General features: G+C 38.5%; 2 protein-coding genes across 2 annotated transcripts in view; both read left to right on the forward strand.

Annotated features, from left to right (window-relative positions):
* Positions 1–1,548: 1,548 nt before the first annotated feature.
* LOC128371474 (gap junction delta-2 protein-like) lies at positions 1,549–2,664 on the forward strand. The gene has a single exon (XM_053331802.1). The coding sequence runs from the start codon at positions 1,549–1,551 to the stop codon at positions 2,662–2,664; it is 1,116 nt and encodes a 371-aa protein (XP_053187777.1).
* Positions 2,665–6,440: 3,776 nt separating this feature from the next.
* LOC128371116 (unconventional myosin-XVIIIa-like) overlaps positions 6,441–20,520 on the forward strand; it is a 61,402-nt gene continuing 47,322 nt past the window's right edge. Inside the window, exon 1 of the mRNA XM_053331336.1 lies at positions 6,441–7,427. Within this exon, the coding sequence (XP_053187311.1) occupies positions 6,441–7,427 (987 nt within the window). The remainder of the gene's footprint in view (positions 7,428–20,520) is intronic.

The raw sequence follows: 20,520 nt of genomic DNA on the forward strand, positions 1-20,520 counted from the left end.
ACAAGTTTCCTCTATAACACGCACAGTCAGGAAAAAATTCATATGAATTGAATTCAGTCTGAGCTCCACACTTAAGATTTACAGTATGTAATACTCTGATGATGAGATGTGCCTCTTGTGCCTTCACCTGTAACATCTCTGCATGTGTAAAACCACCAGAAAAGCACTTGATAAATGAGATCACTGTTAGTTTTTTCAGTGAAGAATGTCCTGGCACTGTGCTTCAGGATATCACAGTTTTTCAGAAAGCGAGAAAAAAATGGTGAAAGTGTTAATTCTTTTGAGCAAAATTTCAACGCATGATGTAATGTCTTAATATGATAATGATTGGCAATTATAATTAAAAAACATTTTAAAGTTACACACTTTAAGACCTTTAAGTTGCATGATGCATCCATTCAGTTTATTTCTTGAAATATGAAAGAGTTTAATCTTAACTTTTACCATCAGGGATCTTCTTTGTGAAAATTGATCAAAATGCTGTGTGAGTTCTCTACATTACGTTTTTAGGAACAGTAAAGTCCAAAAGTATCAAAATCTTCTGAGAAACCAGGATGTCTATTTCAGCTCAGCTCTCAAAGTTCAAGTGGACACTGTTCCGTGCCTGAACCAGTATTGTGCACACTCGTTCCAGTACGTTCTTTGAACTCTCTGCTCGTCAGTGAATGGCTGTTCAGTGAAGGTGCCCCCTATTGTACATTTGAATCTTTGTCCCACTGTACATTGAAAGCCTTTATTCACATACAGTGCAATGAATGTTTCAGTTAGAGGTAGGGAATATGTGTGGTCAGCCCATTCTCCCCACATCCAAACACGATAACGTCCAGCGACAGGTTCCACTTGAAAATACAGTTATGCAGATTGCTTCCTCTGATTTATTTCCAGCTTTGGATAAGGACGACTCAGATTCTCCACAGGTAAGCTCCGTCATGACAAGAAGACGGAATCAACAACACATAGACGTTGATTCCATTTTTAGTTTGTTTTCCTTTTTAATATGATGAATTTCACAAATCATTCTTAAAGTAGGAGTTAAGTGTATGTATTACTTTAGGAATTATTTTGGAAGTCTTTAATTGAATAAACTTATGTATAATATAAGAAACTGCCTGTTGGTTAGATCTTAATGTAATAGCTGTCCTTTTATACTGTATGTAAAATACCCATGTTGAAAGAATACTTGTTATTAACTACAACAGTTTATAATTTTTTCAAAATCATAGTGAAAAATGATACAGAAGGTTATGCCAGATTATGATATACTAACATAAGGAGATTACTCACTTGGAAAGCTACTTTCTGCATGTTTGTATATTTAATGGATATTTCTAAGTCCATATTATAAATCAAGATAATATTTGAAAGTCATACATGTGCATACAACTGCTTCCTTAATGAGACTTGTGAGTAATGTTCATGGCACTTTTTATCATTAGGAGTGGGAAGTGTATGAGCAACCAATGCAGTTGGATTACTAGTCACTGATAAAAAAAAAACATTCTTCCTGACTAATGTTAATATTATTTGAACTGTTGTGTTTCCACAGAAATGGGAGACTGGTCCATTCTTGGCCGCTTCCTAACCGAGGTTCAAAACCATTCCACGGTCATCGGGAAGATATGGCTGACAATGCTGCTCATCTTCCGCATCTTGCTTGTGGCCCTGGTAGGGGATGCAGTCTACAGTGATGAGCAGTCCAAGTTTACTTGCAACACCTTACAGCCTGGATGCAATAATGTCTGCTATGACACTTTTGCACCTGTCTCACACTTACGCTTTTGGGTCTTTCAGATTGTTCTTGTCTCCACACCTTCTATTTTCTACGTTGTCTATGTCTTGCAAAAAATCACCAAGAATGAAAAAATAGATGTTAAGGAAGTTGAAGTTGTACCCAAGTCCTCACCTGTGCTTGAGAGGGACAAATATATAGAAGGAGATAAGGAGGCAACACTGGAAGTTGGCGGTACTTATAACACCGCCTATAACACTGAGGACTGGAGCTCCCAGGAAGATGAGTGTGAGGAGAAGAGTCAGCTCGAAGAAGAAATGAAAGAAGTAGGAAAAGACCCTACCCAGCTTTCCAGCCAGGTACTACTCATCTACATCATACATGTTATGTTGCGCTCCATCATGGAGATAATCTTCCTCATTGGACAGTATTACCTGTTTGGATTTGAAGTGCCACACCTTTTCCGCTGTGAAACCTACCCCTGTCCAAACCGAACTGACTGCTTTGTGTCTCGAGCTACAGAAAAGACCATCTTTCTCAACTTCATGTTCAGTGTCAGTCTAGGTTGCTTCATCTTGAACATTGTGGAGCTGCATTATCTGGGCTGGATTTATATTTTCAGAGTACTGCTCTCTGCATGCTGCACATGCTGTGATGCAGATAGGAACCCAGTGCGGGAGGTGGAATTATATTCTGACAACAACCCACTGCTGCTTGAGCTCAAACACTCTTTACGTGGCAGGGTTGTCCTGCAGACCACCTCTAGCATGTCCCGGGACAAGAGCTGTGGTGTCCCAACCCAGGCCCCGACCATCTCCTTTGAGACAGACTCTACCCTGGAGTGCACTTCGAAGAGAAACACAGATGAAAAGGACCGCACCAAGACCAGACCGTACAATATGAAAATAGGAAGAGGCAAAAAGTCATGGCTATAAACTCTTTCAAATTATATTTTTCTTTTGCTTTATATATTTTTCCACCCTTGAATGCACTTGTGTATCTTAAAATTGATTTATATTGAAATCTTTTCTGGACAGATCAGTTTAATTAAGCTATGAAGTTAGTAAGAGAGTTCTGTGATAAAACATACAATTTCACGAGCAGACTGTGAGAGATTCAGTGTTTCTATAGCCTCAGAAGGTTTTAACTCTGTAAGTGTACTCAGCATGAATAAGCTGCAACTTTGGAATGATTTGGTGAATGATGCAATTTGTTTGCCATTCTTGGTTTATCAGGTGAAAAATTACTGTAGAGGGAACCACTGATATAAAAATGTAGGGCAGCATTTATGAAAATGTTTCTGTAAATAAAGTCAAATCAATGTATTTGCTGTGATTTATGTGTATCTTAATGCCTACACTTACACTTACCGAAGATACAAGGACTATATTACTAGCTATACATCAACAGTATCACACTGGCCTGTTAAGCAGCAACACAGGAAGGTTTGATTGAGCTGTTATTGTTTGTTTTATCTGTCCAAAGGTTGCTGCAAAAACCTAAATTTAAACACCAAAGACAATGGAAAGTAACTTGTATTGTAGCCTGTACAATACCTCTGCCATAGAGTGGGACAAAAGGCTTTATATTGCCATATATTGGCAATTATGTCTCTCATATGTGAAGTCTGGAGATGATTACCTTGTAGAATTATGATTTGAGCCGAAATTTGATAAAGGCATAACCAACAATGCAAAAATCTCACATGGGAAAAAAGGCACATCACACAAACATAAACATTTAAAAGACCTGTACCTGTTCCAACAAGTAAGGAGACCAGGAGGGGTCACTGCTGTCCGGTTTACAATAATGCTGCCTTCAAGTGCTGTTGGAATTACTTAAATGTAGCGCTGTCAAACAAATGGTCACGTTCTATTTTCACTTGTTCAGGTTTAATTGTCATGCATTTCTCCCCTTATTTTTACATTTTATTTCTGGCATTTAAGTGATAGCTTAAATCAGGCAGACACATTATTTCCAAGTAGACATACAATTACTTTTAACTTGTAAGACAAACTAATTAATATGCCTTTCCGGCATATTCATGCTTTCATTCCTCCTCTGCAGCAAAACTGTAAGCTACCTCTAACCTTGTGTTGTTTTCATGAGAAACAAAAATACGAGATTGGTTGAATCCCTAGCTCCTATTTCCCACCGTACTGATCGGAAGTCGGAGCTTAATTCAAGCATTTGAAGGCATCACAACTACATCACAGCACAGTTTCCTCACACCTACTGTCAATTCCAGGGGAGAAAATGCTGAAAATTTCAAATAAGAAAACACAATGTCATGAGTCGGCAATTATAGGTAAGTCACTATCATGTCTGCTATCAGCATTTACACCCTGTAATTTTACATGAATTGCATTTTTACAGTCTCTACTGAAAGTGTTCCCTAAGGCCACCGGTGGTAGAGAATGAGGGCAAAGCAGCTTAAAGAGAGAGCATTACGACCAAGCTGTGGTCTAGTCGTAGCGACAACCTAGTTATAGCTGTTAAGGGTGCTGTAAGTTCGGTAAAGAAACGGAAATGTTCCTCACTACCTGTTAAAAGTCACAACTAGAATATTATGATAACTTACAAGTGCTGTAAAGTGACTGTATCCTATCTGTTCTGCTTCTACATGACCTCAGGAGATGTGATTAACTGTGGATTAAGTGCGAATTTACTGTTTATGGATTCACTGAAACAAAGCATGGTTGCTGGGTATGCGCCTGCAAGGTCTACAAGCTTCAATAGAGAATCTCATGAATTAATACCTCATGTCCTGCATCACTTAAATGTCAGGGGCGATTCCAGGATCACATCTTCAGGTGGGCTGAGCCTCTAATGAGAATTTGACATGCATACAGTGCCTTGCAATAATGTTCAACTCTCCTGCAAAAACGCTCTTTTCAGTGTATTATGATTTAATTTATAATAATGGCTACTTTTAATGAATTAATAGTAACATGGCTTGAAAAAACCCTCATATTCAGTTCAAACCTTACAGACAGGTACACAGTGTTACCTTTGAAGCAAGCAAATTAATTAGTTGGTTTCTTGTAATGTATTATAATAATAATTGTTGAAAATGAACAAGCACAGACTTCAAGACAGTACACATTTTTGAGAGGCCCATCAGTCAGTTAATGAAACTTGAGGCAAATACTCATCATAATAACCAGAACTTTCCAAAGTAACTAAAAGGTCAATGTATAGCAAAGTAGATATAGGCTATAACATTATGTCAGTCTCTGAACTACATGGGGACAGCCCACCATATCATAAAGCATCACACAATATCACACAGATATTGTCAAATCAGGCTGCCCTCCTGCACCTCTGTGCACCTGGGCAAGGAGTAATCTAAGATATAACAATCTGAGACTGCTACAAAAGAAAGAGTGCATGAGTCACATGTTATGTTCCAACGCTTCATGCCCATAAATATTCTGTAAATATACCATAAGGCCCAATTCTATCAGAATAGGAGCCATTGTGACTACTTTACCGTTAGCTCTTTGGCTGGTGAAATCTGACTAGCTCTGAAATAACTAGTGAGGTAGCTATTTAGCAACAATGTCAGCTAATGTTCTTTGACACTATTCACACCTTGGAACTATAACCAGAGACTTCTAAGTCTTAAATAGACTTTGATATTACTTTATGATCAACACAAACAATATTAACTAACTTTAACAGTGTGAATGGCATTCACACACTGCCATATTTAAAGTCTGAAATGAGCGAATTAACAAGAAGAGATGATCTAACGTTAGTCATTAGCTAAGTTAGATACATTATGGCTCATTATGGCTAATTGTCAAATACATCGAATCAAATGCATAGTAATATCTACCTATTTGATCTAACGTTCCCTGTCAGAACATTCAGCCATTTTATATGCTAACATTTGAACTTGTGCTTTTTCTCTGCCGTGAAAGCCTAAATTTGCTACCTAGTTTAGCTACATCGTGTGCACTCAGTTTGAAACAAGGTCAAACTCACTTTCAATTCACAAATCCTCAAAAAAATAAATTTGTCAAATATAATATATATGATATAAGATAACATAATATATAATATTAGATGGTTGAACGTTATTTTAGAAAATATTAATAATGATAACAATATTTTTAAGGATGTTGAGAAGAAATTTAGTGTGCTTGAGCTCTCCTAAAAAGAATCTAAATTTGCCTATGTTTAATGGTGATGTTGGACATTGTGTGTGTGTGAGAGAGAAAGATAGAGAGAGAGAGAGAACAAGGCAGAGAAAGTCAAATCTCTTCCAAATGGTGCTCGTATAGGGTAGGTTAAAATGTATAATGGCGTGCTCATGTATCACTGTCATATTGTGAGAATAAATACAGATTCAATAATATGTCAATTGTTTTGGGTAATTTCCTTTTTAGAAACCATGATGCGTCAGTCGATGATGTCAGTTCCCTTACACACATCTGATACAGTATAATTTTCTGTGTTGATGTTTTTGAACACAAATTACATTGTTATTTATTATATTATTATTATTATTATTATTTTTATTATTATTATTATATTATATTATATTATATTATTATTATTATTATTATTGTTGTTCTCTCAGAAAACATTTTCTTAATTTTCTCCTTTTTTCTCTTCCCTGCAGGTTATATTAGAAGTGATTCAGATCTAAAGTAGAAGCTTTTAGGTGCTTATATCTCAATTCATACTTCAGAAAAAGTTCAGCATGTTTCATCTAATTAAGAAAGACAAGGAAAAGGAAAAGGACTTGGGCAAGAGTCAGAAGAAAGACAAGAAAGACAAGAAAGAGCGGATGTCCCAAGCAGAATTAAAGAGTCTGGAAGAGATGAGCATACGAAGAGGCTTCTTCAACCTCAATCGAGGTAGCACAAAGAGAGAATCTAGGAGCAAGTTGGAGATCTCTAGTCCTATCCCAATAAAGGTACCTAGCAACATGGAGCTAAGCCTGACAGACATGGAGGCTGAGCGTCTCCTCAACTGCAATACACAGGAACAGGATGTGGAGCAAATAAGTGCAAGTGCTTCTAGTGAGGAAATAATGAGAAATGACCAGGACCTTCATCGCAGCTCTGTAAAAGAGAGAGCAGCCAAGTTTGGGGAATTGGCCAAGTCCAATTCTTTGATAATCAAGAGGCATGTCTCTTTTTCCCTGATGAGCAAAGAGGAAAATGATTCTGGTGCTTCTGGTTTTTCTGGGCAGAATTCTGAAACATTGTCTTTAAGGCCACAACATCTTCCTCAAGGAAACAACCCACAAAGCGTCAGCATGGTTCACATTCCGGAGTTGGTGGAAAAGACCTTCCCTGGCACAGACTTACATTTGCCTATACTTTCTGCTTCACCAATACCAGACTCAAGAGAACTGGTGTTACAGCGGCGCAACACAGGGGATTTTGGCTTCTCTTTGCGGAGGACCACCATGCTCGACAGGCAGCCTGATGGAGGAGTGTGTCGGCGTGTGGTACACTTTGCAGAACCAGGTGCTGGGACCAAAGATTGGGCTCTGGGCTTAGTGCCGGGAGACAGGCTCATGGAAATCAATGGGAACAATGTGGAGAACAAGAGCAGGGACGAGATTGTGGAGATGATCCGTCAATCTGGGGATTCAGTCCGGCTAAAGGTGCAGCCGATTTTGGAGCTGACTGAGTTGAACCGCAGCTGGCTGAGGACCACGCAAGGCCTGCACAAAGAGGTTGGATTATTTTCAGTCCTCTAAACAAATTAATTTAAACACATTTTTTGATTAGTTTCTTCAGTGTAATTTCATACCCACAGAGCCATTTTTTGTAGACTATAATTTCACTTTCGATCTTAAGATAATGGTTTGAGAAAGTTAATACATTATCTGCCTATGGTAGTACATTCATCAATCTTATTTCCATACAAAAATATGTTTATTTTATCTAAGTTTTAAAATGCTGACAGAGTAATTTTCAAGAAATTAATATCAAGGTTTTAAAAAATTAATCTCAAGTTTCTCAAAGCAAAATAGCTTTGAGAAACTTGAGTTAGTGTGGTTCTGTGGCCTCTGGATGTCTGTTATTTGGATTTTAAATACATGAGTAGCTGGTGTAAAAGTTGTCCCCTAGTCCAGTTGCTGTATATAGCATCCTTTTGTCTTAATTTGGTATTTCTTTCAAAAAAGGGCTTTGGGTTAAATATGTCTGGACCCTGGGTGAAGCTGTAATGACACTGGCAATGTGCTTTTGTGCTTGTATGTATTGGGGTGTGTGTGTGTGTTTTGAAAGAGAGAATGTGTTCTGGTGTATATATAATCCCCTCTCCCTCCCCCCAGTCCTTTGACACCAAACAATGGGACGCCGAAGGAGACAACGGCCCAAACGCCACCACGGCCCATGGCCATATGGTCTTGTAAGACTTGGCTGGCAGCCCATTCAATTCTTTTCGCTCGGATAATCATGTGCAACAAGTAGAGGAGCGTCATGTTAAACTCTTTATTAGCCAGCACAACAAACACCTGAATGTAATGAGTTGGGTATCCCAAACTGTATGTTTGCCAAAGTTTAGTCTGGGGTGTTAAGGCTGTGCATGTTCTTGCTTTTTTATAAAAATACTTTCAATGTAGATGTAGATAGATGTAGGTTTTGTTCCATTGTCTTAAAATTAGACATTGAGACAAGAAGCAAGACATTTTAGTGATAACCAAATTGGGTTAGATTAGACTAGAATAGTAGAATAGACACCATTCTAATATGCCAAAGTATTTTAGTTACACTATAAAGATAGACTTACATACAAATAGGAGCTCACAGTAGTGTGATTTTAGTGTAAAACGGAAAGCAAAAGAGTGTCAGATATCATACAACCCTGTCAATCAAGGCAATGTATCAAGGTACATTTTTTATATGTGGCTATATTTTGGCAAGAACTGCACAGTTGTGAGTTACAGATTTATTCAGAATAGCATTATATAAGAACAATGAAAGGAGCTTGGATATCACAGGATGGTAATAGATGATGGTGATAGATTTCTGTATGGAAAGTTACTTTTGTAACTGACTGGCTAATTAATGTATAGTTGTTGTGTAATGATGATTGAAACCTGTGCCAGATATGCCTGGCTTGGTGTTTGTCATTACTGGACTGGTTTCATTTTGTGAAGCTCACATGTATTTTAGAACTATGTGCATCTTAGTGAGCTACCATAGAAAACTACACATCAGATTTTAATGGCACTTTAAGGTCACCACCCACAGAGAAGTGAACTGAGTGGACTGAGGGAAAGGACCATTAGTGATCAAAAGTTAAGTTGAAGGCCCTGTTCACACCTGGCATTAACATACTTCTTGGGTTATCTGATAACAAGTGGACATCTTTAAGTACAATGCACCCATGACAGATTTAGATGGAATTGACCAGACCGCATTCAGAAGTGGTCTGGGCTGCATCTCTCACAGCCATCTACTTGTGGTCGGATCATCCAAGATGTATGTTAAAGCCATGTGGGAACAGGGCCAAACAAACCGAAATAGTGTGGTGTGCACTGTAAAACAGCATGTTTTAGCTTCATATATCTTTTTTGTGTATTTCATTGTCTTTCTCTCAACTCTTTCACCCATGGAACATCATTTAGGATTACAGTATATGGGTCTGTGGGAATGAATGGGTTCATAACCACAGACACAATTCATGTGCTTCCCAAGAGGACATGCCTGTCTCCCTGTCTTACTTTGTCCTACATTCAGCTGATCTTGATGATCGTCATTAGACAGGCCATTTGAAAAAGCAAAAGAAATGCATGTGAGGCTGACCTAGAACCAACAGTACTAATTATAGGTGGTTATTATAAGATCTGGATTCTAGATCTAGAGCTCTGCAACACAGTTAGATACCATGTATGATCTTTAAACATATTTTGCAAGTTTGCTCGCTTAATTTAAAGTAATATGTGACATGCTATGATATGTACTTTTTTTGCTTATTGTGCCAACTTAGGTGAGAATATCACTGGCATCATCATATGTGTCTGTTAAATATGACACTACAGCCAGGAAATTGTGTGGAAGCAGGGCGAAACAGCTAGCTTGGTTCTTTCCAAAAGTTAAAAAGAAATCCACCTATCAGCACTTCTGTCATGGTTTTACAGGGTTTTTAAATGTTTTATTATTTTTTGGCTAGACGCAGTGACTTACTGGAGTCTTGTCATCACTGTGAGGTTGCCAGGCGACTGGCGGTAATCTGCCTAACTGCAGGACTGCATGACAGTACAATGATAAAGAGCCGGTTATTGAGCAAAAAGTAACTGTTCAGGTTTGATATCAGTTGAACACCTGCTCTCCTTCTGACTTCTGACTTCTGTCTCTATCATTTTCTGTTTAATTATTACATGGTTTCTGACTACAGCACCTTCAGATGGTTTGCTTTAGGCTGCATAATATACTTCTCACCTTTACACATGAGTCTGTCTGCCTGTCAGAAAAAAAGGAATCTCCCCACCCATGTAATTGCCTCTGGCATTGAATGAATATAATCCCAAACATGTGCTTGTTTTTTATTTAAAGTGTCAGTAGTAAACCTCCTTTTGTGAAAGAAACAACAGTTAGATGAAACCTTACATGTATTCTGGTCAAAATATAATTATTTCATGACTACACCAAATATGCACAGCTAAGCACATGAACCTTTTGTCCATTGGGTGGCAGCCACTGTCCACACTACACCAGGCCAGAACAACTATTCTTCTGTTTTGTCCCTTCTGTTCTATTTCCAAAGCTTTATGCAACGTTCCTGATCCACTGCAAGTTCTTCAACATATTAGGTTTTAGACTTTGATTGGTGGTAAGAGTAAGTCTGAAGACAGTCATTACTGCGATGACACCACTGGATAAAGATGGCTATTATATTATATATATTATATTATACTATATAATATCACATTTTCAGCTTGTAAAAAATAAACTAAGATTTGAAGTGTTTTGAATATATTTGAACTATGTTTTGAACAGTTAAAAAAAGGATTTGAAACATTAAAACCTAGGCCTAAAATAGTCATAATTAAAGCAATTTGACAAACGTTTGCTCAAAGATATTCTGCACTCTTAATTTTTAATGTTTTGCCAGGATTTTGGTGTCTGTTTAACAGGGTAAGATTTAAATTGAATTTAAAAAAAGACCCAAAACAACCAAACTGGTTGAAAACTAGAATGGGATCAAGAAATCCTGTGTTTCCGCTTTTAAAAAGGTGCAAAATAAGGGGGATCATACCATAACCCATCTATTTAAGGGAATCCTGCTGTACTGTGAATGAGCAGGTGTGCAGTGTGTAAGTGGGGCTTTGGTCCTCTGTGTCTGCTTATTGTTGTTTCACAGACATTGTGAAGGGAGGGGCACTGCTAGACATAGAGTTTTCCAGCTGGTTGAGGTAAACCAATTAGTCAGAGGCATTATGAAACCAAGCTGGGATGCCATTTTGCGGGGCACTCCCCACAAGTCAGCAGTGCCAAAACTGGTGCTGTTGTCCCTCAAATTGGATAGTGTCATTATGAACACCGCATGTTGTTATAATCCAAACTGGCAGTATCACTTTTCATTGTTTAAATACTGTAAGGAAGCACACAAATAAACAAAAAAGCAGATCCTGTTAGGATTTCAACAATATCCCAGATCTGACCTGTTTACATTTAATAACACAGCTGATAGCAGACCTTGTTGCCAAATATGTTATATCTCAATATCCCATCATTGCTTATCTCTCATCCCATACATATCCTGTCTTGCAGACCAGACACAGTTTTATCATTAGGAAATTAGCAAATGGTTTAATCTCCTCCCCAAGCTGCCCATTTAAATTACGTCATCCCCATTTCCAGTAGGGAGATTTCAACTGAGAGTAGCACCAGTGTGGATTAGAAAGAGGTGGGGCTTTCAAGGATATAGCTGTTCTGGTTCATGATAGTCTTGAAATGTAATTTTTTTCCTTTTTTCCTTCCCTCTATTCTTAACATGTATTTATTATTTAATGCTTAACAAGTTTCCTCTTGTAGATGAAGTGACACCAGTTTTAAACTTTGACCTCTTGTATAGACCAGTGTGTAAGATTTAGGAGGATCTATGGGCAGAAATTGAATATCATTTTCGTAAGCATGTTGTAATTAGTGCATAATGACCTGAATTTAAGAATTATGTTTTAATTAACGTAGAATGATCCACTTATATCTACACAGGGAGTGGGTAACACATAGGCTGCCATGTTGCACTGCCAAAGTTCTGCAGTAGCTCAGAATGGACAAACCAGACAGTGAATTTAGAGAGGGCCTTTCAGGTTTTTTGGCGAGTTTTACAGCCACCACAGTTTCTCCTACATGCTTAAAACAGGAGGGTTGTGGGAGGGGTATTCAAGTTGTTGCGATCTAAAATATAACCACTAGATGGCACAAAATCCTACACATAAAGTTTGCCAGTCAAGTGACTAATTTGACTGTAGGTTGACAAGGCAGAGATACTTGACATTCCTGGGTGTGTGACTGATTGCATGTCTGCCAGAAACATAGACACTTGTAACACACCCTCATCATGTCAGCCATAAGTTTGAGCTAGAGCATCATTATTTGTTTAATGATACTTTTAGCAGAGTCACTACTAACAGATACAATGCATTCCTGTTTTATTGAGAGAATGAGCGTGTGTGCTGTATCAGTGTGTTTAGTGTTAATACCTTTAAATCAAATGAGATCACACCTGTTTGATGCTCCCAAGTCATGTCCATCTGGCCCACTTTCGAAAAGAAGTTCCGATTTTCAGGCCTATTTATTATTACTGAGTACAATCTGGGTCACATCCTGGAGTTTTGTAGAACTGGACTGCAGATTCTGATGTGCCAAGATTCATTTCTGCTCTTAGTTGACAAAACTCGAGACTTTTATAATTATTTTATAATTATAATTTTTTATAATTCCCTCGATGAATAGAATACTTTTATTTCAAGATTAAATAATTAGAAGAGGTTGATATAATTTTAAGATTATGATAATCTAGGGTTTTTCAATAGTATCTACGTCCACCTTTATAAAGAGGAACTACAAATCTGATAAAAAAAATGCTTAGGCAAATAAGAAATAGCAGATATTGTGGATAAACCAAGAATAAGATATGCTGTATTTGTATACAACATGTGTGTCACATTCATATTTTCCATTATTTGAATTATATTATATTAAGAATGTGGCACTAAACTCCAGCTGACACTATACAAGAGTTTATACAAGAGTTGAACAGATTTAATTGTGTGGGAGGATTCAATCTTGGAAGCCATCGGCTATCGCCTGAGCAGATATCGGCATTCATATGCAGATATCTGTTTATAGAGATTAGGGAGGATTTAACTGGGTCAGAATCAGCAGTGTTTATGGTGTATAGAGTCCTTAATCTTTGGTCTGCTCTAACCATGTGTAGACAAACAGCCGACACGGTGCTGTGTCCCAGTAACTGACTCTGGGGATTAGCAAACTGTACTAGATAGACCAGCTAGGCTGCGGGTTTGGCTGGGTCCTGCTGAGCGCTATTATGTGAACTTCTGAGCTTCCCATGTGGAAGAAATGCCTTATAGCAGATTATAGATTTTTGCAGGAAGGCTGTATTTGAGCACATTCGATTGAAATTAAAATAGAAAACCACATAACAAAACATGTTGAGGTTGCTTGGACTTTGTTTCTGATGATTCTGAAAGAGTAGTTCATCCAAAATCCAATTACTATCACTTTGTACTTTGTTCATAGGAACTTGTTATTTGATAGATGAAACTGTTAATGAGTTAGAAGAGGAAGAGAATGTGCCAAGATTGGATTAGCTCATGCCCAGCCAAGCCTGTTGCTGCATTTCCTTGTTTGCCTTGTGTCATTCAATGAACTGAATGCCTCCCTCCCAACAACATAATCTTATATGTGTTTTTACCCAACTGGTTTCACAGTAATGCAGTTTTGACACATCTTTCACATTAATCCATCTCTTGAAACATTGTTTTGATTGGGGAAGCAGTGTAATATGCAAAATCCTATTTGTGAGTCATTTTAAAAAGCTTAAAATCTTGATTTAAACTGTAGCACAGATAAACATGAAATGAGTTGGATTTGTGGTATATCTGGGCTGAGGTCCTACAAGCATTGCTTTGTGCTAAATTCTACATTGTGCAACCTCTTGAATTTAGGTCAGCTGTGTACCTAAGCAAAATCTTCTGTGAAACAGAGAAACCAATACATTGGTTTATAGCTCCCTCTTGTGGTATAAGGCTTCGTGAGGACCATGACTGCTGCTTCTGTAGCTGATGGGAAGACAATTCAGGCATAAAATGTTCTTTTTCTAAGTGTAACAAAGTAAAGTAAATTGGATGGAGCATTGACTGCAGAGGATGGCTTCACAGGCTCACCTTACACTGTGTAGTGTCATCCTCACTGAGACAAATTTCTTACTCATCTTGTCATCTTGGAGGGCAATGGAAGATTAAATAAGCTTTCGTTCAGTTTTAAGTCTATGTGGAGTAGGTAACCCTTGCGCCAACTACTGAACCTTATACATAAATAAGCTTTCATTCAGTTTTAAGTCTATGTGGAGTAGGTAACCCTTGCACTAACTACTGAACCGTATACTTAAATAAGCTTTCATTCACTTTTAAGTCTGTGTGCAGTAGGTAACCCTTGCACTAACTGCTGAATCTCATACTTAAAAACACAAACATTTGACAGTCTTTTAATTGTGTTATTCCAGCTGTGTTTCCCTCAGGGGCACATAAAGATTATATGGCACCTGGTGAGGGAGACTCCCTCTCTGATTCCCTGTCACCAGGAGAAGCGTGTGGCAGGGAAAAGTGGCAGTGGTAATTGGTGTAGTGCTGTAACTTCTATTTATAGCCCCCCCTGTACTTCAGCAGCTGTCCCTCTTCTATCTCCTTGCTCAGCTCCTCTCACATTACCCCCCTCCACTGCCCACACCACAGCTTTAGTGTGCTGGCTGTGACCCCGCCCTCGAGGCTGCCCTCCCACTCACTCCGGACTAGAGAGTGTGTGCTCTTTGTAGACCCAGGTCTTAGCCCCCCTTGGCCCTGACTGCACTGCTCCAGTGACGGAGTGAAGATTGGAAGGTTAACCAGGCCTGGAGAGAAGGTAATGGGCTCAGGCCTCTGGTGGACTGTGTGTGTGGTGAGCAGTGTGATCTGCTCAGGGTGTACATGCTCTGCTTAGCAGTTCCATTTCAGCTCTGATGGCGTCTCAGAATGGCCTCCTTTGCAGCTGAAACTATTTATAGGAGTAGACTGATGAAAGCTGGGCAGGGGATGGTGAAACATTTTGCTCTGCGACTCACTTTTGTTTTTACTCTTCAATGAGTGAAAGGCCAGTTTTTAGATTTAACCTTTAAAGAAAAGTCGTAATAGGCATTATATAAATGTGAGGAAGGTGCATGTTGCTTGGCCAAGTGAAGTGAGTGTCCCAAGAAGTCACAAGTATGCTTGTTGTCAACCTGAATGGTTGACAAAGTTATTGCTGTGTTGAATGTTTTTTTGCTATGGCAACAACTTACTTCATTTGTGTAAATCGCTACATGTTTTCTAATTGATTTTTTGTTATCATTATAATGAAAAAATGACCGGCATTGTCAATTTTAGTGTGTATACTGAGGTAAAGTTAGTTCTTCACACATAGCCATAATAATTGAATGTGAATGAAGCACACTTATGATAAATAAAAGTGAACAGTGTGTATAGAAGATAGACTTTATCCCTGTGTGGAATGTGATCTCTTTTAGCCCTTCTTCCAAGAGTCCACATCAAAAACATTTAAGCGTACAATAATTCATAAATAATTCAACACGTACTTGTTGACACACACATATCATATACATACATGCACACATAACCTGCATACATTAGTGTGTACCTACATATATACACAGCTCTTCACATATACGTAATACCAATACACTGTGAACGTACTGACAATGCCACACAGCAGTGTGATGATAACTACATTTGAACCTTAAAATCTTGCAATCAAAAATCCAACTATTGTACTAGTTATTGTAAAGAATTCCATAATTTAGCAGTTAGAAAATGAAAATCCTCTTTCTTGTTGTACAAATATATTTTTTTGTTTTATTTACATTTAATACCAAGTTATTGCTTTCCACCCATTTGATGATACATTTAAAATAATTTGACAGTCATGCAACTACGTTTTTGAATCTGCTGTTTGAGTTTGTTCACTGAGGGAAGACCATCTGTGTATATAATAAACAACAATGGTCCAAGATACTCCCTTGTAGGATGCCACATGTAATTATACATGGGGAAGAAAAGGAGCCATTAACATATATAGATTGCCTTCTACAATTTAAATAGGATTTCATCCACTTGATAGCATTCTTAATTAATTTCTTAGGATTGTGTGATCTATCAAATCGATAATAGTAATAATAATCGATAGTCAAGGATAAGTAATGAAACAAGTTACCTTGATCAAGGGCACTTGCTATATTATGTAGTTCACGATAATATTGGTCTATTTTTTAATATGATTTAAAGAAAATGATTGTGATAATGGTAATGTTCCAACTTGTCGACATAATGACTTGATTTGTTGACGTTATGTTGCTGAATGGCTGAATGGGAAAATAACATTGACTAACAACAATATTGGGCTATGTAATTAATTTCACCACCACAAGCAGAAGCACCTATTTGAGAATGAGGAGAGCCAAAAAAGTTGTCATATCGTATTGTCAAGGATATTATTAAATACCCTGGAATATCATGATATTATATTATTATATTAGGGCCATACCCCCCCCCCCCCCATTAGCCAATCATCTGTCATAATGTATGTTGCATGCATGTTGAGCATGGGTTAGAAGGTTATTCATTTCCATATCTTTCCAATCCCTTAATATTCTTTCCAAAATTGTGCGTAAGTATGAGTAAGCTTATTGGGTGAGTGCAGTGAAAGTTATTTTAACAGATCAAATAGATACTTTACAGGTCTTGTGAAATTGTTTTCCACATAGTTGTGGTAGTGTGATGAAGGCAAGCTATCCATGTCAACATGTTGTTCATGTCTTCTGTCCTCAGTGCTGCATGGTCCCACTGCCCTGTGGGTGTATGACCTGTTGTGTGCAGAAATCCAGCTCACAGTACCCTGACGCTCACCCCTAAATTCCCATTCTTCATCACTCCACACAGTACATCCTCCTCTTCTTCTCTTTCTGTTTCTCATCATTCCACACATTTATTCTCCTTGTCGCCCAGCTTGTTCCATGACATCTGGCCTGTTACCATGGCGTACAAATCACGCTTTTCATTCTGGGAGCAAAAGGGAAGTCTCGCTTTTCTGTGTTTTTTTGCTTTTCAGTTCATATCTGCATGTTGTTTCTTGTTGGATTTGTGAAATGTTCCTTTATGTTGACAGAGAAAAGCTTTGCTCCCTATCTGTGGTTTGATTTTTCTTTTTTGTATTGCTTCTTTTCGTGTAGGTTAAAGTTGAAAAAAAGCCTGATGTAAGTGTTTTTTTTCACCCTGCATGCTTTTGGATAGTAACTCACATGATGCAAACTGTTTTGTGCACAGAAACAGATGAGGCTACTAATCATTATCACAACCTTCTGCAGGCTAAAGCCAATTTTACTTTACCATGGTCTCGGGAAGGAAGATAGCAATGTGGCGAATGTGAGAGTAGGTGATAACAAAAATAGTTATTAACAATTAATTAACCATTAGCTGACAGGGCTTGAGGTGACATTCTTTATTCTCACGGCAACTACTGTTTAGAGAATACAAAACTGTCACTTTTACTTCATTTTCTATCATAATTTATGAATGAAACAGTTTGTCTATAAACTTTAAAGTTTGAATGAGAATGCTTAATTAAATGGCTTGTTGTATATACCAGCTTGAGGGATGCTTTTAATGGAACAAATGGAAATACACTCACTGATATAAAATATCAGAATAATCCTCCATTCTGAAATTCTGAGCCAAAACCATCTGTTGAAATCTTTGACAGTTTATCTGTATCAGTCATGGAAATAATCTACACTATTGTCTGCCTTGCTCTGTTTGTATCCAGTCTGATGTAGATAGTATTCAGCCTCAGGCAGTCACTAAACCTGGAATAGATACAGAAAGTGATCCACAGCCAACTGTATCATCAGCTGAGGAGTCCAACATGGGTGGTCCAGATGCTCCAGGAGAGGAGAAGAGCGGTAAGAAGGTGGTGAGGGTTGTGAGGAGAGTTATCAGACGTGTGGTTCCTGCTGGTGTGGAAGAGCAGAACCAGCCGGCTGTTGCTGAGGCTGCCAGGTCTGCCGCTGCTGCAGACTCTGCACTCAAAACGGCTAAGGCTGCTGGGGAGGAGAAGGATGATATCTCCAAGGGTCTGACCAGTCTAATGGGCAGAAGTAGAACCAAGGAGCACAGGCCTCGCACCCGCACCCAGGACCGCAAAGAGGACATGAACGAAGAGGTAAAACAGGAAGAGGTGAAAGTAGAGGTGCAGAAAGAGGAGGAGAAACCTACTGTGGAAAAAACAGAGGCTACCACGTCTACATCTGTACCCACCACTACACCACCAAGCCTGGCACCACCAAAGTCCAACCCCCTCACCCCACCAGCTGGATTCATCCCTGCACCCAAATCTGACCCTTTGGCCCCACCTGCTGGTTTCATTCCGGCTCCCAAACCTGACCCTTTGGCCCCGCCTGCTGGTTTCATCCCTGCCCCCAGACAAAATCTGTTGTCTCCTCCACCTGGCTTCATCCCTGCCAGAAAATCCAGTCCTCTACCCCCTAAACAGAATCCTCTGGCAAGACCAGCAGGTTTCATCCCCGTCACAAAGACAGACCCTCTGGCTCCTCCTGCAGGGTTCATCCCAAAACCTCGCACATTTGCTGTAAAGAAACCAGAGGTACTGAGTGAAAGAAGTGCATGTTTGCTACTTAACCTCCAGGTGGAGCATGCTGTGTGATAATAACAGACATTACAGCTAATATACATGCTCATATAATTTACCCTGAAAGACATGTTCTACTTGAGCAGACTTGCTTATGGTTGTGGATCATTGTGACTTTTTTTTACAACTGGGATTGTTATTAGGTTTCATCTCATCCTTGTCATCAACAACTGAATGTGACTCCTTTTCCTTTTTCTCCAAAGTACAAGTTGCTCTTTCTTTCTGACAAGAAAGGAGTGTTGATATAATGAAGCCACCCTGGATAAGTGAAGGAAAGCAGGGTGCATGCACCAGCTCATGATCAGACTTCATCAGCACGTATAAGGATGTGCTCATGCCCTGCACTCTGTTAGTCTGGTCAGCTGGAGTTGTCTGTGAGCACTGAGCTGTGACTCATTACTGTCACTTTCTGCAAGCAGAGCATTGAAGTTGTGCTCTGACTGCTGGTAGACCACTGAGATAGGAGTTTTAATGATCTCTTAAGATGCTGTTTAAAGAAACTGGAATCACTATAAGTGACAAATTTGTAGTTCACATCAATTAAACTGACCATTGACCAGGATCACAATTTGTCATTTTCAACTTTTAGCTGGCTCTTAAATAATTTAATTCAGCTTCAGCTAATTAGCATTTATATTTTGACTTATGATAGGACTAGGATAATAGCTGTCATTTCAGTTTCAACATTGTTTATACTTTCACCGTCTCAGTTTCAATTTGTACCCCCGACAAGGTTATGTTTTTGTCTTGTTATTTAGTTTTGGGCTTTTCGCTTGTCAGCAGGCCATCTGAAAATCATCAACAGATGTCCATGCAGTGTGGTGAACAGCTGGGTATTTGGCCACAGACCCAGGGATTTGATTTTGGAGCTATGCATCTGATATTTTCACAGAGGGATATTGTGTTTTTAACTGCTTTAGGGAGAGATTTAGGTTTTGAATCTTATGGGATTAAGTCTAGTGCGTTTACTTTTCTGCTCCCGGCAGAGCTGCATATCAACTACATATCATGAGTCTGCATCAAAATTACTAATTCCTGTTGTTGACAATGGCAGACAGCAGTTATTACTATTAAATACAGCTATACTTCCTGGAAAAAAACAGTGTGACATGTAGATTACTGAATTTATCTTAGGCAGTGTATGGAGGTTTGTGGAATTCAAAATTGTAAAGAAAAGGTGAAATGAAAGATAAATGTCCTTCTTTAGCCTTTATTACATCTACTAACCACAGCTGAATAATATTATAGAGCATAAATGTCACAGAACTTTTTATTTATCATTTTTTAAGGTAATTCCTTGGATGTTGGTGCAGTTGTATGAGGATCAGATGAGACAACCCAAATTTCTTAATTGAACCATTATTCTTTTGCTGTAGCGCTTAATGATCCAGTTTTCTTTAATAGTCACTTTCCCTTACTCATTTCCTGATTGAATTAACCGGAAAATTAGTAGGAGCAAACTTTCATTTAAGTTGGTCATAGTTTTTGTGTGTTAAATGAAATCCAAAGTTAAAAGAAAATACACCAAGCTGAAACATAACGATCATCCTCATTGTCATTCTCATCATCTCTCCATAATTCCTTCCTTGTGTGCGCATCTTTGTTTGTCAAACTGTGTGTTTGTGAATATTGGCATACATGTGCATACAGACACCATGTCCACCTGTGGCTCTCAATGGTAAGCCATCCCCCGTTGCACTGTCCCAGGCTCATCCTGCATCTAATGAACAGGTGTGTGTTCGTCTTGCTGCAAACGTACACTGTGTGTTTCACATGTGGTCACATTCAAAACCACTAGATTCTTTTAAATATGAATTGCTTATAAGTGTTCATTCA

This window comes from Scomber japonicus, chromosome 13 (assembly GCF_027409825.1).
Source record: "Scomber japonicus isolate fScoJap1 chromosome 13, fScoJap1.pri, whole genome shotgun sequence".
Lineage (NCBI taxonomy): Eukaryota > Metazoa > Chordata > Actinopteri > Scombriformes > Scombridae > Scomber > Scomber japonicus.

What these genes read in the sequence shown, in the direction of transcription:
- LOC128371474 (XM_053331802.1), top strand. Translation starts at nt 1,549, where the DNA reads ATGGGAGACTGGTCCATTCTTGGCCGCTTCCTAACCGAGGTTCAAAAC.